The 23,644-nt window shown below is 36.3% G+C and overlaps 1 protein-coding gene across 1 annotated transcript in view; it reads right to left on the bottom strand.

The window, feature by feature from the left end:
- The window catches only part of TINAG (tubulointerstitial nephritis antigen), a 95,226-nt gene that overhangs the window by 15,266 nt on the left and 56,316 nt on the right, over positions 1–23,644 (bottom strand). The window contains exon 9 of the mRNA XM_060110339.1: positions 21,826–21,949. Within this exon, the coding sequence (XP_059966322.1) occupies positions 21,826–21,949 (124 nt within the window). The remainder of the gene's footprint in view (positions 1–21,825; positions 21,950–23,644) is intronic.

Here is a 23,644-nt window from a genome sequence, read left to right as displayed (position 1 = left end):
AATGTAAATAAAGATAACTGTTGTAGAAAAGAGCATTTATGTAAAAATGTTCATATGCATATATTATTCTAGAAAATGGCTGTATGCCTAATGTGACATTTCTATATATACATGTACATATGGAAATCAAATCCTATATTCTCAGTACTGAGCCAATCTCAATGTAGCAGGTAACAGTTCATAAAATATACAGGCCTACAATACCTCGTTTTTTTTCTCTTGACTAAACCCAGTGACATAGATGTTACTAACATGTTCTATTTACTAACGAAATATTAAGACCTGTCCAAGATCACAGAATGTTGTTGAGCCAGCACTCCAAATTTCATGTTCTTAATATGCCATATTGCTTCTCTTGTAAATATACAGTCCCCAACTACAGTGTGTCCTGAATGACATCAGTTTTATGTAGAGAAAGTATATTGACCACAACTTTCATGCACTTTGGTGGATTATGAGAAAATAATCCTGCCCACATCAATTCATTCCTAATACCCCAAATCTCAATGTCAGAATGGTATGCCATTGTATAAAAGAACATTCTGGAAGAGGTACAAATTTGTTGTTCAAATATTTTCAACATGTCCATTTGCCAGAAAGCTGTTTTTCATAGGGTATAAAATAGAATGATGGCACCACAGCATAGAAGTATTGCTTAAAGATGACAGATTTATTGTAAGGATCTCGGGGCATTCAAGAGAGTATGCAATAATGCATTTGGATCCTTTGGTACGAGAGTGAGGGAAGAAAAAAGTGATTTGGGAAATAGGAAAACACTAAAGAACAATTTTTCTTTATTTTGCTCCTGATGGAGACTAGGACTGATAATTGCACTGATTGCCATGTCTTTTTTAGTTATCTATGCACAGAGCAGTGGACTGAAACACTTTTAGGGTTTCAAATATTCTAGGTGCTTTAACATGTAAGTTCAAACTGGTTCAGTTTTCAAAATCATTTTGTAGTTTTGTAATTGTACCTACTTCCTTGTAACTTTTCTTAAAAAGCTATCACCATTGAAAAAATTTACCAGTCATACTGTGTGCCCCCAAATCTTCTAAGGTCATTATGTACTTCAAGCAGTGATCATATCTGAAACCTTGAGTTGCTCATTTTTTACTCATGGCTTTTATGACGATTTCAGGAAGCCTGTACCACTCAAGCAAACTTCCTTTCAGGCAGTCTGAACACTAGTTACTTTAGCTATTTACATGAAATACAAAATATCAATACAAGACTAAATCAGAAAAATTTAAGGAATTGTATGACTCCAAAACAATACAGGCAGGAGAGGATCCTCATATCTGAGATCCCACCAGACATGGTAAGAATTTGAGATCCGTCTTGCTTGAGACACTAAGGAGCCTCATAAGAAAGAACTCCCAATCAAGAAAGAGGTATTCAGACATGACAAGCTCGATCCAATAATTAAGCCCTCATCAAAAGTGAGGAAGAGCCATTGAGAGTATGATTTGTTCCCAGCCACTCAGATATATCCAAACTTAGCTCCACACTGAATTCAGCTAAGTTTGGAGTTGGGGAAGAAGCAAGTCAGACTTGTTATTAAAACCTGATAGAGCTATTTCACTAAAAACTGTATATTCCATAAAACACTTTAATGATAATCAAATAGAGGGTAATACCAAAAGTGGATAAAGGTTTCTTTCCCACTTTGTAAGATATTTCTAACTTCCTGGGCTCCACTGCATTTAGAATGGTGCATGGGAAGACAAAGTAGTATAACAGAGGGAATTGGAAGACATACAGGCAAAATACACTGTGAAGTAAGTATTGCATTTATTATTAAGTCCATTTTAGATACCACTAGGCACTCTCAGAAATACTGAGACATTGTTTTGGGGCATGAAGATCCACAACTGCATATGGGGTTAAGATTTACCAAAATGATGACTACACATAATTCCATTAACAGCAGATCAAAGACTAACTACACTGGACCCTTGAACAATATGGGTTTGAACTGTGCGGGTCCACTTATACAAGGGTTTCTTTAACTAAATACATACTATAGTACTATAGGGTCTACAGTTGGTTGAATCCATGGATGAGGACTATGGAGTTAAAAAAGTTAAAAAGTTACATGCAGGATTCCAAATGTGTGGGTCGGTGGCCCTAACCCCAGCGTTGTTTAAGGGTCAATTGTAATTCTAAGGAAACATTTCCTCACAAAGGAGGAGAGGAACTTCAGAATGTAGTTGTATAATTTTTCTTATTGTAGTATTATCAAATAAGTTAAAAGTGGACTAAACTACTTTATTTTGGAGATATTTAGGAAATACAAACTATCACTTTTGTTCAAATGACCATATTTTTCATATGTTCCTATATATTTTGTTATGATTATCTAAATAATATTTTAATGATATAATAGCATTACTATCTTGCAAATCTATCAACTCTTTGGAGTTGCTTTAAGTTTCTTTTCAAGAAGTACTGCTGTTTATTATAACCTTAAGATGCATTATTTTGAGCACCATTTTTAACCCAGGGAGAATGCCAGCATTAAAATTAATATAAACATTCCCAAAATGGACAGAAAAAGTTAATCAAGGCTTCAAATAAAGGTGAGGGAGGAAAAGGAAAATAAGTCTGCTGAAGCTGATAGTTTCAGGGGCTTGGATGCTTGTGAAAAAAATTATAAACAAAGGATGTTGACCTTTATGCAAAATTCAGTTAGAAAGAAAATACCACAGCTCATCACAGAAGCTAATGTTCAGTTCCCCTATGTTACAACCACTGTGTCAAATGACAAGCAAGTTTCATCCATCAGAGGGTCTAATGTTTGCACTGCGACCTTCAGCTATCTTTTGTTTCCTCTATCTTATGTAGACTTTTCCTTAGATGGTAATCAAATATCCCAGAAAGTCGCAAAGGGGTGTTGTAGAAAAATAGGTGAGTGGGTTATTTTCTAAATACCCCAGGTTCTGAACGACTGGGAAAAATCACTTGACCACAGGTAATTTTTCATTGGTTTAAGAGTGAATTCATGTAATTAAAACCTTTATCCAAACAAAGATAAATGTTAACTAGTACAAAACAAGAGGACTACTATTATTCAGTTACAGAGAGAGTCCTTCTATTTTTGACCTATGAAGGGCATTTTTCCCATATATATACTTTCCTGAATTGTGGTACCCATTGTACTAACAGGTTGAAAATTTTAGAAATATGTATATATTTTCACAAATATCTTCTTGTCAGGCAGTGGGTGTCTTTAAGGACATGAGGATTTTCATTACAGTCATACTTGCTCTAAGCCTATGTACACACTTCTTTACTTCCATTATACCTCTTCATTTAGGACTATTCAAAAACATTTGTTTAGACGAACCAGAACCTTAGCCGTCTTCGGCCAAGATTGTTTCCTTAAACTTGTTCATCTAAAACAACTGTACAGGGACCCCCTGGTGGTGCAGTGGTTAAGAATCCGTCTGCTAATGCAGAGGACATGGGTCCAATCCCTGGTTCCGGGAAGATCCCACATTCCACAGAGCAACTAATCCCATGTGTCACAGCTACTGAGCCTGTGCTCTAGAGCATGTGCTCTGCAAAAGAGAAGCCAGCACAACGAAGAGTAGACCCTGCTTGCCACAACTAGAGAAAGCCCACACACAGCAACGAAGACCCAACACAGCCAAAAATAAATTAATTAAAAAAAATAAAATGACTGTACCATAAGTTCACCAGCTGGAGAGACCTTAAGAGCAGCTGTTCTTGCCTTGAGGGATTCAACTGCCTATGAACTTATACTATTCATTTTTTTCTACCTCATTAAATTAAATCATTTCCACTATTTGTTAAGACACATTAATGCTCCTTTTCCTTACAATTTAGTGACTCCTGGGGAAATGCTGGTATTGGAAAACTTCAGGCAGCTTGCAGCTCATTACCATACTACCTGATGATGCCTGAGGAGTGATGGTTCCTACACTGAGTCTATTGCTACATCTCTCACTTCAAGCACATGATCACTTAAGCTCTTCCTTCTGAATTATTCTTATATGCTCATTTTTTAGGTAGTTCTGGAAACACTACTCCTTTGCATAATATTAAAAGTTTTTCTTGGAGATAACATAAATTCTGCAAAGTAAACATTGAAGAATGATGTAAGATTTTGTATGGCTAAGGTTATTCCCTTTGAAAAGGATGTTGTTCTTTTCAGGCAACAGTGCTAAACAATACTAGACCTCTTAAAACCCTATTTTAAGCTCTGCCTAGATAGTAAAATCATTGGAACTGAATAAGTACGTTGTATAAGACTTTAAATGATAATTTTTTTTCTCTTCCTTGGTTTTGTTTGATTTTGCTATTGAGGTCAATTTATACAATGTGGCCGTATTAGACATGGTAAATAAGAGAAAAGTGAATATACACTTTTCTTAAAGTAATATTGATATTAGTATAAATATCCCTTTTAATAATGAAAGTACAGCATCTCTTGTGTACTTCATCCATTTATTTCTGCCTTTATTCAGCAAACTGCTCTTTAGTACAAAGAAAATGTATCTTCTGCCTTCAAGAAGCTGATAATCTAATGGGAATGACGTTGGGAAATAAAAACACACGTATAAAAATAATTTGAATTCTATAATTGCTACCTTTATAAAAGCATGTTTCACAATTTTTCTATGAGTTCCAGGTGAGGAAATTAACTGTGGAGGGCAAAGACAACTGCCTTCACAGAGTGGAGTAGAAATTCTTCAGGTGGAAATGGGAGTGTAGAATTGTAGGTACCGTAAGTGCAAAGTCACAAGAGAGCCATGAAAACCTCATCTCAGCCTATTTTTAGAGCAGCACTTGGTTCAGTGTGACTGAAGAACAAAGGTGGGAGTGGCTGGAAATAAAGTTAGAAAAAAGGAGATTTGGCTCAGCCCGTAAAGAGCACTCAAGGCTACCGAGCTTGGCATTTATAAAGTGGTGGTAAAGAGTCATCCACATATGGGATGTGACATGATCCAGATAGTTTTTCACAGAGACAACTCTGGTGTTAACATGGGGATAGATTCCAAGGTGGGGCGGGGGGGAGATTGAAAGCTTAAGATGAATATTTTCCTTAAAGCAAGACATAATGAAATGCTGAATAAGCATGTAAGCTCTCTCAAGCAAATGTTGATTCTTTTAACAGCTGTGTCTCCAACATCTGGGATAGTGACTATCACACAGGCAACCCTCCATAGATATTTTTTGAGCAAGTACACTGGCAGTGGGAATGAAAAGGAGGGCACAGATTTGAGAGCTATTTTGGAGATAAAAGGGAGGAATTTATTGGCTAATTTATTATGACTGAAAGGAAGAAGAAGGAGTCAAGTTTGACTGCAGGATTTCAAGGTTGAATGAGTAGGGAGGTACATCAAATGTGGCAAATCTTGGGGTACACTTCACACTATAGAGAGATGTGTTCCTGATGACCAGGTTGATCATTGCCAAGAGTGTAATTACAGAGTTGCTTCATCTTCTTTTGAGTGGTTCTGCATATAAACCTTTAAATTCATGGATTTTCAGGGTTTCTGACAGGAAAACCACTGAAGGAACCAAGGAAAGCTGATAATTAGAAATAATTGTGAAAGAGACTTTATGCAGAGTGAGGAATTCTTCTGTGACAAGAACAATTATTTCTAACTCACATGTCAAGATCATATTTGCTTAGGAATCAACTTCTTTAAAGCAGATCTCACCTCCAGCTAAGAATTCAGAGTTACAAGAAGAAGAAAAAAATACTTTATATTGATGGTAGGTATATTACACCATAGCCCAATCATCTAGATCAAAATGTTGTAATGCTTCTGGTGATCTGTTACTTCTGGGGTCGCATCATGTACCCAATAGACTGACAAGAGGAATTCAAACTCATGTTTTCTGGGCAGACCAATTCCGTATTAGTGAATATAGATCCAGACAGATAAAAAGCAAAGTTTCTAAATAGTGGACATGTAAAGAAACTTGATGCAGTACAGACAACTAGAACAGGAAATTTTGGAGGAAAACAGGGAACAGATACATAAGAGAGCCTGATATGAAACTCCAACCCTTTTTATTAAGGAAATGAAAGTCAGATAGGATACAAGTATAAAGAAACCACCAGATGAGTTTCAAGTCAATAACAGTGATACAACTACTCTGGATATAGGATTTTACTTCTAAAGGTGAGACAGCAGATAGATGATTAGGTCCCTTTAACACAAAGATTTGAAAGATAACTGCAGTAATAATGAAGCAGAGATACACAGGATTTTTTGTCTTATGAATGTTCTAGCAGAGACACTTAGTAACTTTATTCAAAAAATACTCAGGCTTGCTGAGCGTGTCAGTGTTGAATATGATGAGAGCCATCACAAAGTGCTAATTAATGCTAGATCAGAGATGAATGAAAATAGACAGCATAGGAAAGCAAAATAAAATGAGGGTCTTACCCATTCCCCTTCACTTTCTACTGAAACGAAATATACATTAAGCCAGGGTGCACTGAATCTAAGACTGGGTACTTTTATTGATGTATTCTGCCAAGGAGCTACAAACTTTATCATTGATTGAAGAAGTAGATGGAGATTTCTGAAAGATAATTATTTTGTATGAAAATGTCAGAAAAGATTGTGTGTATTGTGTGCTCCTCACTTATTAATCATCCAAACAGCACTGTTTATTGAACTGCTGACATATTGCTTACACTACCCTCTCCTGATATTTCAGGAAGCAAAAAGATTGCTGAGTACACTATCACATTTAATTTGACCTATAAAATGGATTATGGAGGAAATTGATGACAAGGTTGTACCCAGTTTATGCTCTGGTCAGAATGATCTGCTGTGAAACTGGGAGAAGTATCCCAGAATATGTGTAAAGATGTCCACACCATGTGAAATATACTGGGGAGAGATTGCAGGACCAAAACTATCTATTATCATCAATAACAAAGAACTAGGGTAATATCTAATGATGACACACCATGAGGGAAAACTTCACCCCTTTGATGTTAGGAATAGAAATGGCTTTGTATTTTCTTATAAAATCTTAGCACTGAAAGGAGACTTCAGGGGTTGGAGTATATGACTCACAGGCTAAATCTAGCCCATAGCCTGTTTGTTTGTTTTTTAGTTATTTTTTTTAATTGAAGTATAGTTGATTTACAATGTTGTGTTAGTTTCAGATGTACAGCAAAGTGACTCAGTTATGGAACAGTCAAGCTCATTCTTCTACATATTATCTATATCTACAAATGACAGAATTGAATAGTCAAGACCATACAGTTCCCCAAATTAATCTGATTCTAATCAAATTTCTTTGCTTCATAGATAAGGCAACTAAAGCCCTAAGAGGTTAAATAACAGTTCAAAATTATATGGTAAATGACTAAATTGTCACTAGTGTCTAAGGAGCAGCCTATAACATTAGCGACAAAAAGTAGGTCCAGGAGAAGAAAGAAATGGATGGAGTCATTTCCAGCTGTGAAGAGGAAGGGCATGACCAGCCTTGAGTAATTTGCAGAAGATACCAAGAAGAAAGGGGCACACCTGAGAGAAGAGAAAGAGATAATGCCATGGTTTACCTTTTGTATCTTCATAGAGGAGTCATGAAAAGTTCGGAAGGGGAAGGATTGTAGGCAACCATAGAAAGATAAAGCTGGTGATGGTGAACAAGATGGACTAAAATGAAAAAGTGGGGGGGAGGTAGAACAGTTTGGTCATGATAAAAATATTCTAATCAGGGTTGCATCCATCACATCCAACCAACTCATTTATATCCAAAAATGTGATGACTCTAATGATTAGAATCATGGGGATGGAAAAGAATAATATTTGATACATTTATTTTGAGGATCAAAGTAAATCAAATTTGTCACTTAGTATCAAAAATAGTACTCATTCATCATCTGTGAAATTCATTTTTTTTGCAACCTTTCCCCTTTTAGTGTAACATAGACTTGGCCCTACCTTCTCTTTGGTCATATTGAAGGAGTCCGTCATATCCTACATGTTTCTGTTCAGAGAAGACATTATAAATCACCATAGCAACACACGCCTTTTAAAAAAATCTCCCAGTTCATTCATTCATCAGAATTGTCCTGTAGATTATGTTTTCTGGAGCATAAGATAAAATCCTGATCCTAGATTCCAACATGGTAAGCTTGTATTATATATTTTCTAAAAATGTGCTGTGATTATCCTGAAAGTGCTCTCTCTTTCAAGGGACAACCAATTCACACTTCCTCCTGACAAAAGAAGTCAGAGCCACTCTACTTCCTATTCCCAATATCCCTCCAACACCACCACACGTCAGGAAATTCACAAGCATATGTTTTACCTAACCTCCATTGTGAATTTTATCATATTTGAAATTTTAAGGACAACATCTACCACAGAAGGTATTTGCTTTTAAAACAGAATCACCAAAAGTAATGTATTAAGCTGAATTTTGAAGATAACCCTGTACCAGGGACTAATAACACTCCATCACACAGGCCCCCAAAATCTTAAGTATCCACAGACATTAAAACTCATCTTGGGCCTCCCTGGTGGCGCAAGTGGTTGAGAGTCCGCCTGCCGATGCAGGGGATACGGGTTCGTGCCCCGGTCTGGGAGGATCCCATATGCCGCGGAGCGGCTGGGCCCGTGAGCCATGGCCGCTGAGCCTGCGCGTCCGGAGCCTGTGCTCCGCAACGGGGGAGGCCACAACAGTGAGAGGCCCGCATACCGCATAAAAAAAAAAAAAAAAAAAAAAAAAAAAAAAACTCATCTTAGCAAGAAAGTAAAGTATACTTTCCCAATAACTGAAAGCCATAGTTTTTGATATTATTAATAATAACAGTAAATATTTATTGAATGCTTCCATATATCAAGCATACAAGTACTGTGTATGCATGATCCCATTTATTCCTCACAAGCATCATTTTATCCCCAGGTTACAAAAGGCTAAACACATCTCAGTAAATGGCAGCAGGAGATTTTTGATATAGATTGTCTGACTTCAACACACATACTCCTAACACTGTGTTGTGTCCCAGGGGTCTACTAAACAAGATTAGTATTGGAGTGGCTTGAGCTTAGCATCGATTCTGCAACTAGACAGCATGGGAATCTCTGGAAAATCTCTATCACTATACTCTCTTCTTTTACATTAGGTTATTGGGTAGATAAAATCCGGGTCCTTTACAGATCTTAGATGGATAAGATATTTTAAGTTTGAAAAGTAGTATATTCTTTAATCAATTTAATTAAATTATCATTTTAATACTTCTTTTATTTTTAATAGTATTTACTACTAAAATACCTCAACCTGGTAATGAAAGTGAAATAAAATAACAGTTTAGCAGTCAAATAGCTTCGTATTTAAAAGTTGCATTTAAGAAAGATATAGAAATCTTAGGATGTAGGGAAGAGAAAAAAAGTTTTATAAAAATGAAATCCTTGAAAAATAGCATTTCTCCAAAGAAAAATAAGTGCAGGGTACTTAATAATAGTCTTTAAAAAATAAGAAAGCTTATGTTATCTTCTTTCTAAATAAAACATTCAAGTTCCAATTAAGTTGCTCTGAGTTTGTTTGTTTTAATCTCATTAGGAAAATAACTAGATAAATATTGAAAAAATGAGAGCAATGCAACAATGTGAATACCATGTAATATTAAAATAAAGTGGTAGAAATTGAATGATAGACAGTGTGTATTTTGAACAGGGCACCTCAGAATCAAACCATAATAAATTTATGTAAGAATTTAATAAGCTATAAAAAATGCATTTCAAAGAGTAAGGAAGGAATGGATTATTTATTATGTGGTCTTGGTGCTTTTAGCTCAGAGTCTGGAGGAAAAAATTAGATCATCACCACACATCATCACCCAAATATCTTCCAGGTAGATCTTTGACTTAGTTACTTTAGAAATAGAACTTTAAAAATTTAGAATAAAAGTTAAAGTATTGTCCAGGTCAAAACCATTAAAAATAAATTTATGAAGCCAACAATAAACTGGGGTTTAGTCTTAAAAATGAAGACTCTGTTAGAAAAGCAAATAAAGGGCAAGAATAACGAGTTCACAGTAGAGGAAATGCAAAGGCTTAATTAACATCCTACTAACATTTACTTCAGGGTCATTTCCTATTCTAGTCCTGACTTGTACGTTCTCTAATGCACCTGCAAGCTCTTAGGTGAGGTTCCCCTCCTCTATGCTCTCTAATACTTTGATTCTATCTGTGCAAAACCAATGCACTTACATTATATGGGTTTCTTGTTTGTTTGTTTGTTTTTGTTTGTTTTAATTCTTGTAGATCAGTCAAGATGGCAGAGGAGAGAGACCCTTAGCTCACCTCCTCTCACATTGTATGTTTACCGGGCTGTTCTCACTACTAGATCGAAAACACTTCCAGGCCAGGCCAGTGTATGAACATGGTTTCCCAGAGCTCAGGTCTGCCACAATGTGTCAGGGGAAGAAAGATTACTTTTCCTTTTTGAATGTTATTCAGTTTGTGCTACTTGCTTTATAGCAGAAACTGTACAGTGGATCTAGTCTATTGAAATCCCATTTCTATTGTTTGGTGACAGTTTCTGCTCTCACATTTACCCACATCTCAAAGTAGAATGATCCAGAACTAGGAGACTAAACTGAACTGAACATCACAGAATAGGGGGTAGAGAAATGCCACCTGGACACTTGGAACTTTCACTGTAAACCAAACAATGTTGTTGCGAAGGCATATAAATTCATACAGAGATGATGGAGGACAGGGGACGAGGGCAAACCCAGAGATGCTGAAGCAGTCAGACCAGGTGAGGCCCCAGGACAGGTTAGTAAATTATCATTAATAGCAGAATACCCCTAGACTGGGCTACCTTTTAGTCTCAGTTTTCACTAGATTCCTCCTCACTCTACACTCAACCTATTTACCCTTTCCAATTTCTGAAGTAGGTCATATTCTCTCTCACTGTGAGATTGTCTATTTGCTGCTCACTTTTCCTGGGACATGCTCTTCTCTTGCCGTGTACTTTTAATAATTCCTACCTGCTTTACTCACCTCCACAGCAGGTGCTACCTCTTCCCACAAGTCTTCTCTGGCCCCAGAATTGGAGTTATGTGTCTTTCTATATGACTCACACCCTCACTACTCAACTTAAATTCCTATCCTATTTCCATCTCCACGCTTAAGACATTGTGCATCAGCATTGCTTATTCCTCTCTGTGTCCCACTCTGTCTCCTTCTCTGCCTCCCTTCTCTCTCTCTCTCTCTCTCTCTCTCTCCCTTTCTATCTCTCTCTCCCACTTGCTTGAAAACAGGAGCAGGATACTTTTGCTATTGGTATTCTTAATGTCTAGCACACTACATGACTGACACATATTACATACTAAAAAAAGTTTCTTATTGAAAAATTAGGCAGAGGTCTTTATGTGCAGATTAAAGATGTGTGGTCAAACCAAGTGAGAATAGAATTTTTAAATAGGAAAAAAAGGATATATTTATTTTTACCCTAAGGACACTTTTACTAAAAGAAAAACTATAGCAGTTTCTTGAGAAAACCTAGGTGATAAATAAACATTGAGTGAATCTTGACACTGGACTTTCCTTGTTCCTATATGTGTGTGTGTGTGTGTGTGTGTGTGTGTGTGTGTGTGTGTGTAATATTTATATAGAAATGTAGTATGGTTGGGCTTCCCTGGTGGTGCAGTGGTTGAGAGTCCGCCTGCCAATGCAGGGGACACAGGTTCGTGCCCCGGTCCGGGAAGATCCCACATGCCGCGGAGCGGCCAGGCCCGTGAGCCATGGCCACTGAGCCTGCGCGTCCGGAGCCTGTGCTCCACAATGGGAGAGGCCACAACAGTGAGAGGCCTGCGTACAGCAAAAAAAAAAAAAAAAAAAAAAAAAAAGAAATGTAGTATGGTTAAAATAGTTATTTTGAAGTCAGAAGAACTTAAAAAAGTTTTCTAAAACACTCTGTCTCTTATTTCTAGTAAAATGGAATAATAATTCCATCTTATGAGGTTTTTTGAACAGGAGGATTGTGTGACAGTGCTACTTCAGTGATTATGGATATAGTTGGTACCAAATGCATTTATTAATTGATTCAATCTTGTAAAGCAGTAATTCTTAGAATTTCCCAATGAAGATTCTCTAAAAACTGAACACAATCACAGAGGGCCTGGGAGATGTAGATCAAGTCAGCTCTCCACAAACTCAAATTTGTGTCTCTGTTTTTTTTTTTTCTTTAAAATTTATGCAAATTTGGAATTCTGCTCCAAACTATAGCTCTACTTGTTCTCGTGTTATAATGTCACTGCCAAATCTTTTAGACTTCCCAGCCTCATTTGCAGCTGGGTAGAGGCATGTGAATGAGTTTTAGCCAAATGAATGTGAATGGACTGGTAAGTGTCATTTCTGAGTCAAGGCTTTAAAAGAAGTGAATTTAAGAAGCCCTCCTCATGCTCTTCTTCATTTTCCAGAGTCAGAATAAAATCAAAACATGTGACCCTAAGAGATGGCAGAGCCACAAGGTAGAAAGAGCCTGGAGTCCCTGAAACCATATGGAAGAAAGCGACCCCAAATCTAGGATCTCCCATCTTGAACTAGTATATGAATAAGAAATAAACTTTTATTAAGATATTTGAATTATTAAATATTTTGTGTTTATTTATTGCAGCAGTTAGTGTTATTCAAAGCAGTGCACCTCAAGACCCAAATTAAATGTTTTTGCATTGTCTATACTAATTATCACATATTTATTTTCATTTTCTAAATAAGTGTAGTTGAAAGGTTCATTCTACTGTCGTGGACTTCACCATGCATTAAAAACCTCTAATTAAAACTTCTGCTTAGAACTTATCAATTTGCCAAGGGTTAAACATAACAGAGCATGAAAGTTCAGGCTTACCATTCAGTGGTTATTCAGAAAAGAAGAAGGAAAAAAAGATGAATGGGGAAAAACAAGGGATGACCCCAATAAAGCTATGTTAAGTAATTTGTAATCTCACTAAATAATGATTTATGCTCCTGGAGTCCTTGCTGTTTATATGTTTAGACAATATGGGGAAAATATATGAGAAATTTAACTCTGAAGCATTATTTTTTTAATTTTTATTGAAATATAGTTGATTTACAATGTTGCATTAGTACAGTAAAGTGAATCAGTTACACACACATATATATAAATATATAAATTCTTTTTTTATGTTATTCAACCTAAATTTAATAAATAGAAAAAACAGAATGTTAAACTTATTCTAATTTGTTTTTGTTTAGCATTCTTTCACTGCAATACGTGAAGAACAAAAGCAAATAAGAGAAATAAAAAACCTACAAGCAAACAAAATCAGAGAATATTTATGAAAAAAAGTACAATATTCACAGCTGTAAGTCATTTTCCTGATTTTATGCTACTTACTAGTAAATAAGAAGAGCTATGATTGATTTTGTATCAGTTTTTGACAAACTATGAGCCTAGAGTGGCCACTTATTTTTGTAAATAAAGTTTTACTGGGACTTGGCCACATCTAATTCATTTACTTATTATCTGTGGCTTCTCTGGAGTTCTAATGACAGAGTTTATTTGCAGCAGGAATGTATGCCTTGCCAAGCCTAAAATATTTTTAAAAAATTTTATTGGCGTATTGATTTACCTTGTTATGTTAGTTTCAGGTGTACAGCAAAGTGAATCAGTTATACATATACATATATCCACTCTTCTTTTTTTTTTTAGATTCTTTTCCCACATAGGCCATTACAGAGAATGCTGTACATATACAGCAGGTTCTTATTAGTTATCTATTTTATAGATGATAGTGTGTATAGGTCAGTCCCAATCTCCCAATTTATCCCTCCCTCCCATCCTCTGTTAACCATAAGTTTGTTTTCTGAATTTGTAACTCTACTTCTATTTTGTAAATAAGTTCATTTGTACCCTTTTTTTAGATTCCACATACAAACAATATCATATGATATTTGTCTGTGTCTGACTTACTTCACTCAGTATGGCAATCTCTAGGTTCATTTGTTGCTGCAGATGACATTATTTTGTTCTTTCTTTATGGCTAATATTCTTTTGTATATATGTACCACATCATCTTTATCCATTCCTCTGTTGATGGCCACTTATATATATTATTTTCTTAATTCTCTTCCATCATAGGTTATTACAAGACAAAGCATTATTTTTATAGTCTCTTGGGGGCAACGATCTTTAAATGGATAGATAGATAGATGATAGGTACATAGATACATAGATACATAGATAATAGATAGACAGACAGGTATCAAACATTTAGGATCTAAAAGCAGACAATGAATACTACAAGATAATTAGGCACTAACATATAAAATTATGACTTAGTCACTCTCTACCACTGTATTCATAATCTGTAAAATATTACCTCATTATTACATGATTACTTTTCTCTCATAAGCAATAAAAAGATTAAAAATCTAAAGGTAAGGAAAAATAAGTTAGACAATCATAAAAATCACAGCAATTAGAATCACCATGGTCTCTAGTCTAATGATTTTTCTATTTTCTTTGAATCCATCAACCCTCTCTTTTCATCAGGATTATTAAGCTTTCACCATCTCAGCAACACTTAGGTCAATACTCATACCCTAAACCCCTTGTTTTTCTGACTCCTCATTGCACCCATTTGGAAAACTGTCCGTCTTGGATGAACTCAACTACCCACTTCTCTTTGCATCCACCCAAATGGCTGACTACAACTGCAGAAAGCACATACAAGAGGGCAGAATGGTACCATTAGCAACACGAGGCAATTCCTGTAGGTTCGTTCCTGGGGCAACTCCCTCACCTAAACATCCAGAGGACGATTGCAAACCACCTCTGTTCTCAAATTTCTGATCATGTATCTTCCCACCACCTATTCCCTCTGCAGATAACTCTACCTCCTGCTTCCTGGAGATTAAAAAAAAGAAGAAATCTGATAGGAATTTTCCTCAACCTACCACTACCTTAAATGCTAAAAGTTTCATTTAACTTCCTCTCTTCCTTCCCTCCTGATAAAATAGACTTGTAACTCAGTCTTTCTCTAAGACCCATGTCTTCACAGACTCTGGATCCCAACCTTACAGTTTCCCAGTTTTCTCGAAATATTGCACTAGCCACTTTTGGGATGAATTGGGAGATTGGGATTGACATGTATACACTAATATGTATAAAATAGATAACTAATAAGAACCTGCTGTATAAAATAAATAAATAAATAAAATTTAAAAATAAGTAAATAAAAATTTTTTTAAAAAAAACCTCACTGGCCTCTTCTTCGTTTTGTAGACTCATCATTTTCTAGCCAGTCATGAAATACTGGATTTTCCCATGGCTTAACCTCAATCAGTCTTTCTTTTTTTTCTTACTCTGTTCAGTACCCTCCATCTTCAACCCTTGTCTCTACTATGACCTTGAGATCAGTATATCTACCTGTCTTCTCTGACATCTATCTGCATTTTTATGTCTCAGAGACATCTTGAAATTACCAGACCCAGTAGTGAATGCCTTCCCCACTTTGTTGTCCACATCGATTCCAAATCCACATCCCTTCTTCCAGCTTTTCTCTTTAAATATTTCTTGATCCACCAACCCATATCTCCCCAACTCTTTCACTATCTTACCAGGTCCAGGCTGTTATCTTCTACTAGAATTACCAAGATTTGCCTTTTATATCACATTTTTTATAGTTAAAGCAACATTTTAAAAAATACAAAGAAAGATCATGCCACTTTCCTATTTAAATCTCTTCAGTGACTTCCCTTTGCTCTTAAGATCCTTAATGAAATACTTAACATCCTTGACTAAATTCTGTAAACTGGTCTACAAGTCCTTGCCTTCCAAGATTCAGCAAACACAGCATTCTTTGCATTCATATAGTGTTTTGTATCCTTCTGACCACAGGGCCTTTACACAAGCTGCTCCCTTTGCCTGATGCTAAACAACCTATAAATCTCAGCTCATACTTTTCTTCCTCAAGGACATTTGGTGGATCCTCAAGTCCAGATCAAGTACTTTTTTTCTTTTATTTATTTATTTATATTTATTTGGTTGTACTAGTTCTTAGTTGCATTAGGCAGTCTCCTTAGTTGTGGCACGTGGGCTCCTTGGTTGTGTCATGTGAACTCAGTTGCAGCATGCATGTGGGATCTAGTTCCCTGACTAGGGATCAAACCAGGTCCCCCTGTATTGGGAGTGCAGGGTCTTACCCACTGCATCACCAGGGAAGTCACTAGATCAAGTATTAAACATCCTCTTACCACTTTCTACCCTGCCTTTATGAAATGTGACATAACTTTACATTCTTGTGTGCTTTGAGTTAATATCTAGTTGCACTGTGATGGCAAGGACTTTTTTTTTCTCATCATGCCTATTACTCAGCACAGCACCAGGTACAACATGGGTTTTCTTTTAATTTTTGTTGAATATATAGAAAAGAGAAATACATAATTCATTCTATCTGTGCCCAATTTTAAGTCACATTATGGGTTTGCATCACAGTTTACAGAAATCTCTGACTTGAATTCTTAATGATTTACTCAAACCAAATAAATGTCTTCACAGTCATTTATTGGAAACATGCCCAGTTTCTATCACTTTGCAACATTTTAAATTTATTTTGGGGTGTTCAGTTTAATTTTAAAAAGTGCAATTCTCATTCACAATCTACTTGAAAACATTTTTGTTATTCTTTCCTCTGTTCTTCTCAAACTGTTTTAATGTTTACTTTCCTTTTGGCCTCCATTTCCCAATTGTTTGTCTTCTCTCTCTCTGAGTCACTACTCAATATTTATGCATTAAATATCTGATATTGTTGACACCAGACACACACACCCAAACTTTAACACCAAAACTCTGGCCTTTTATAAAATACAATTGTATTTGCCTAACAGCTATATATCAATTTGTAGAATATAAATTTGATGAAGACCAGGATCTGTGTCCATTTTGTTTCCTGATGTATCCCTACTTCTAAAACAATATCTGGAAGATAGAGGTACTCAATAAATGTTTGCTGAATAAATAAACTTTCACATAAAACGTTATTGAATGATGGCAAAAATATGTCCTAAAGTGATTTTATTGTTCTCGTCTGTAAAGATAGACTCAATCCTCAATAAAATTCTGTCATACAAGCAGGATTGACAGTGATTTATTCCCATTATTTCCCTTAATTTTCTAAAATGTCTGACTGCTAGTTTTTTTTGTTTTTGTTTTTGTTTTTGTTTTCATTTAAGTCATAGGGGTGATTCCTGGAATCATATGCAAAAGTAAATGGCTTTAATGCACTGCTTTATAAACTTCCAAGTGAGGGTTGCAAGAAAGCTCAGAACCTTTGGTGGACAGGGACACAAGATGAACTGCAATATATAAAGAGATGTGGAATAGAACTATAACATTAAGAACATTGGCCATGATGAAAATTTTATATATCATATTTTTTTTATTATATGACACTCTTTTTTCCCCACATTTTAACATCTCGAAAATTGAAATCAATCTAACAATCAATGGAGTTGTTTAGTATAATTGGTAATATTTTATTCTTATTATTGGTATATAAAATAATGCCATGTTTCAAAACATCTGGCATTTCTAATTCAATTAAATGCTTTTATGACTTCAGTATCCATAACGGGGGTAGACAGAGGTTGTGTGGAAAGAGAAGAGAGAGGAGTGAACTAAAATTATGAGGAACAAAGAAAGGCATTACAAATGTTTATCTACCTATTACTATTCTGTGTTTTATATATGTAAAACCCTATATGTATGGAAATATATGCCAGAAGCAGTTGTGAAAGTCTCTACCTTATTCCCTAAGCTCCTTAAGAGCAGGACTATGTATTAATCCTCCTTGTATTCCTCAGTGATGAGCATTCAATATAAGTTTAAATTTATTTGTTCAAGGAAGTTAAGTCTAATAACTTTGTCTTTAACAGAATGGACAGCAAATAGAATTTGTTGCGATAAATTTGTAAAGTACTTCTATGAAGTACATTAAGCTCTCCGATAAGGAACATTAACTTACTTGAGCTATTTGATTCCTCTCTAATTCACTGATGCATTAATTTTCTGAATACAGTAATTACCCAATCAGGAATTACTAATAGAGAAATGAATTAAAATCTACTGCTCCAGGGCATTTAACAATGTCTAGGGGACCTAAAATATTTCTGAAAAATAAACAAATTCTCCAGAAGTTGCTTGCCTACTAGCAGAATTAACCTTGTTAATTGTCACATGTGAGGTTTATAAATGTCTCAATCTGCTAGGAGTTTATAAAAGTGAACACATTACTGCAACTGACACACTGAACACAGAAAATATACAAACAGTGCAGAGTGATTAAATAGAAACATATTCATAACTTGTTCAACCTCAGCATGAATAAATTTAGAAGTAGAATGAAGAAAACATGACCAGCATGTTTAAATACATGATAGAGATGATAAAGGATCAGTTCTGATAAATCAAGGAAGGCACCACATCAATGTTGCCATTTCCAGAGTTCTCTGAATGATAGGAAAAATTATTTCAATCACCAAGTGTATGGGAAAATTTTTTTCCAAATCATGGATATTACTAGAGAAAACAAAAATTGATAATGAAACATACATAGGAAGGAGAGGTTTAGAAGATATATGACTTTCAAACTGAAGGGAAACAGAACTCAGGTGGCACTGAATTCCCAGTTCCAGTGGCAGTATAAAGGCATTTTTATTCCATTTGCCTTCCTGAAAAGTCACTGAACAGCTAAGAAGGGGAAAACAAAATAAAACAAAACAAGTTTTAAAACCTCAGTAGTACCTTCCTTCTATCTTTAGTAAACCAGGCAAACAACCACAATCCACCCCCCCACCAAAAAAAACAACTTTGAGGAATAATGGAAAAAAACACATTTTGTTCTGTATCAAAGCAAAAGTAGATTCTGAGAACAAGACTCACCGCAACCCTCTCCCCCCGCCCCCCAGACCTGAATAGGAATTTTTTCCCTTTAAAAGTATGTGCGACAATCCAGAACTATTCCCTCAAGCTGTTTATAGCAAGGGTCATGAGCAAGGGTAGGTGATCAGACTGTCAGTCCCTCCCCATCCCACCCTGTGGGGATCAGCTGAAGAAGAAGTCACACTGGGAGCCCACTGGGCTGCCCAAGTCCTGGCCAAGCCACCAGGGGCAATGGTTGAAAGATGAAGGTGAAGCAAAAAGGAAAGGCAAAGGGTAGCACATGACAGCAAAGACCACTGGAGGGCATTTATTGTGAGTCCCACAAAGCTCTCTGGGCTGAGAAATAGGGGCAGAGTTGATCAGATGAGTGTGGGTCCAAGAATTACAAACCAATCGAAGCTGAGCAGCTGCCTCATTGAAAGATGAGTATCAGGCTAGAACTAGTATAGAGCATGCTAAAAAAAAATCATTATTTGAATAGAAAAATCATGAGGTGTATGAAGGACCAGGATTGTATGCTTTGGCTACGTCAGCCAATAAGATAGACACCTGCTCTCACAGAGCTTCATTCTAGTAAGGGAGACAGACAATACACAATCATCAAAAGCTTATTAACTTAGTATGTTAGAAAATGATCATTGTTATGGAAACAATTTTAAATAGATCAGGTGAGGGAGATCAGAGGTGCTGAAGCAGAGGGCAGGTGGCAGTATTAAATAGGACAGTCAGGGATTCCACGTTGAGAAGATGAGATCTGTGCAAAGACTAAATGGAGACACAGACACTAAGGAATCAGATGTCTGATAAAGGAACAGTGTAGGCACAGGGAAAAACTCTGGGTGTGGGTGTCTGAAACATAATGGAGCAGGAGATCAGGAAGAACAAGGTACAGGTGAACAGAAATTGAGATCAGATCACTTTCTTACTTTCTATTGTAGGGTTCGGAGCAAAGGAGTGATGAAATCTGACTAATGTTCTAAAAGAACACACTGATTTCTCTGTTGAGAATAGACTATCCAGGGCAAACTTAAATGCAAGAGGAGCTGTTAGAAGGCTTCTCCAGTAACCCATGTACAAAATGATGGGTAATGGTGGTTCAGGCAAGGGTGGAGATAATTTAGATGGTGAAAAGTTGTTGGATTCTGGATATAAGTTAAAAGAACCAACAGAGTTTCCAACATCTTAAGAGTGAGTGGCGAGGAGAATAAAGGATGATTCTAAGGTTTCCAGTGAGAACACAAGGAAGGATGGTATGGTCATCAGCTAAGAAGGAGATGGTAGATGCTGTGTAGCAAGTGTAAAGGGGGAGATCAAGGGTTCTGTTTTGGAAGTACTGAATGTGAGCCATCCATTAGGTACCCAGGTGGAGGTGTCCAGGAGGCTGTGAAATGGATGAGTCTGGAGGTCAGGATCAGATCTGGGATGGAGATATAAATTCAGCCAGTGTCAGGGTTCGATGGGACTCAAAGCCAGGATGAGCTCAGAGACCGATGACTTCACCAGGGAATAAGTGAGGGGAGAAGGGACTAAGACCTCAGTCTGGGGCTCTCCAACATGAAGTATGGAAGTACAGAAAAAGGAAAAAGAAGAGCAAAGAACCTTGAAAAGTCACGGCAGTAAGGAAAATCCAGAAGGAGGGGACAAGTAGGTCTGTATTCTGACAGATGAATATAACAATGGGGACAGTGCTGAGAACCCTGACCCAGATATTTTTGTGAAGAGGAGGAAGGAAGTAAAAAAAAATGATTGGAGATGTTTAAGAAAAAATGGGCAGAGAAGAAGTGAAGAAAGTGAGTACAGATGAGTCTCGCTAAGAATTTACTGTATGGAAAGAACATAAAAGGAATATAGAGGAAGTGAAGATGAGAGAAAGTGTTTTTGTTGTTTTGTTTGTTTTTCATAATATCTGAGAAATAATGGCACGTTCCTATGGTGGGAAAAATAAAATTTATTACAGAGAAGAAAACGGGAAAATTGCCTCTGAATATTCTTGAATATGGAGAGAGGTTGAGGTCTACACTATAGCAAGAAGGGTTTAGATAGGATCAGAGAAGGTTCAACTCCGTGAAAAGTGGGAAGAAAGGGAGGAGTATTTATGGGAAGACTGTGTGATGCTGGGAGCTGTTTTCTTATTGCTTGAATTTCTTTGGTGAAATACAATGCAAGGTAAGAGCACAAGGTCACATTCTTGGTGATTCAAGATAAAAGGAAAAATTTTGATATCATCACCTGATGACTGGGACAGTAAGCATTTCATCTGAAGTGGAATGAGATATGAGAAAGAGCTTGGAGACTGGGCAGAGTCAGAATGAGATTGAAAAAGTGGTCCCCAAGGACTACACTCTCTGAATAGGGTCTATTTGTGAGATGACTTACTCTTGAAATGCAACCAAATTTTGAACCTCTTTCTTGCTCTTGCAGAGCTGAATGTATTTGACTCACAAGTTTGATAAACTTCATTTCTCACATAAATATAAAAAATAATCTTACATCGAATGAAATGTGACCCTACCCTCTCTTCTTGCTTAATTTCTACCATTTGTTATTCCATCCGAAACCTTCTCCCCAAATCCTGATACACTGTGGTTTTGTACCCTTTCCTCGATTATTCCATATGCAGAATCTATTCCAGTAATCAATGTCCCTTACCCATAGAACAGATTCTTAGGATGGATTCCCAAGTAAGTGAGAGACAGAATTTCCTTTCCCAAAATATTGAGTTACTTTTTCACCAGACTTTAAAATACTGATTAACTAATGTCAATGCTTTTATAATTTTTAATTTGTATGAGAATCTCTCATACCAAGAGGAATTCCAGCACCTAAATGCACACTACATACTCTTATTTTCAGTTTTATTTTCCAAAAGCATTCAATGCAGAATTTAAGAAAGTGACTTACCCAGTGAGTTTGACTGCATGTGTACGAAGCTTTCGATATTTTTCTGATTCTTCATTTGTGCCCGTAACATGTCTATATATCCCTGTCTTATAATTGAAGAAATCCTCATGGACTTGCATTATGGCTAAAATACAACACAACAGGATAAATGACACAATTTTAAACCATTATCTTTAAACACTTCCAGAAATTCTCACAGAACAGTCAATGAGAAAATTGCCAGGGGTAGAATCTTAAGAAGGAATTTGCAGTTCAGCCTAATTTTCTTTCCTACTTAATTGGCTGCAATAGGTTCTTGTTCTCTTATAAAAATAACTTTTAGCTACTTAGAATATGACTTAAGGTCACATTATACATTTAGAATGCCATCTATTTTTTTAATAGATCTTTATTGGAGTATAATTGCTTCACAATACCATGTTAGTTTCTGTTGCACAAAAAAGTGTATCAGCCATATACATACACATGTCTCCATATGCCCTCACTCTTGACCCTCCCTCCCACCCTCCCTATCCCATCCCTCTAAGTCATGACAAAACACTGAGCTGATCTCCCTGTGCTATGCTGCTACTTCCCACCAGCCAACTATTTTATAATCGGTAGTGTATATATGTTGATGCTACTCTCACTTCACCCCAGCTTTACCCTCCTACCTCATGTCATCAAGTCCATTCTCTATGTCTACCTCTTTGTCCCTGTCCTGCAACTAGGTTCATCAGTACCATTTTTATTTGTTAGATTCCATATATATGCATTACCATACGGTATTCATTTTTCTCTTTCAGACTTACTTCACTTTGTATGACAGACTCTAGGTCCATCCACCTCACTACAAATAACTCAATTTCATTTCTTTTTATGGCTGAGTAATATTCCTTTGTATATATGTGCCTCATCTTCTTCATCCATTCATCTGTTGATGGACATCTAGGTTGGCTCCATGTCTTGGCCATTGTAAATAGTGCTGCAATGAACATTGTGATGCATGTCTCCTTTTGAATTATGGTTTTCTCAGGGTATATACCCAGCAGTGAGATTGCTGGTCATATGGTAGTTCTATTTTTAATTTTTTAAGGAACCCCCATACTGTTTACTATAGTGGTTGTATCAATTTACATTCCCACCAATGGTGTAGGAGGGTTCCCTTTTCACCACACTCATTCTAGCATTTATTCTTTCTAGCTTTTTTGATAATGGCCATTCTGACTGGTGTGAGATGATACCTCATTGTAGTTTTGATTTGCATTTCTCTAATAATTTGTTATGTTGAGCATTTTTCATGTGCCTCATGGCCATCTGTATGTCTTCCTTGGTGAAAGGTCTATGTAAGTCTTCTGCCCACTTTTTAACTGGATTGTTTGGTTTTTTGATATTGAGCTCCCTGAGCTGTTTGTATATTTTGGAGATTAATCTTTTGTCAGTTGCCTCATTTTCAAATATTTTCTCCCATTCTGAGGGTTGTCTTTTTGTCTTATTTATGGTTTCCTTTGCTGTGCAAAAGCTTTTAAGTTTAATGAAGTTCCAATGTTTATTTTTGTTTTTATTTCCATTACTCTAGGAGGTGGATCCAAAAAGATCTTGCTGTGGTTTATGTCAAAGAGCATTTTTCCTATGTTTTCCTCTAAAAGTTTTATAGTGTCCAGTCTTACATTTAAGTCTTTAATCCATTTGGAGTTTATTTTTGGGTATGGTGTTAGGGAGTGTTCTACTTTCATTCTTTTACATGTAGCTGTCCAGTTTTCCCAGCACCACTTATTGAAGAGGCTGTCTTTTCTCCATTGTATGTTCTTGCCTCCTTTGTCGTAAATTAGGTGTCCAT

Source organism: Mesoplodon densirostris, chromosome 10, assembly GCF_025265405.1.
Source record: "Mesoplodon densirostris isolate mMesDen1 chromosome 10, mMesDen1 primary haplotype, whole genome shotgun sequence".
Classification (NCBI taxonomy): Eukaryota; Metazoa; Chordata; class Mammalia; order Artiodactyla; family Ziphiidae; genus Mesoplodon; species Mesoplodon densirostris.
This window is presented reverse-complemented; position numbering and strand designations above follow the sequence as displayed.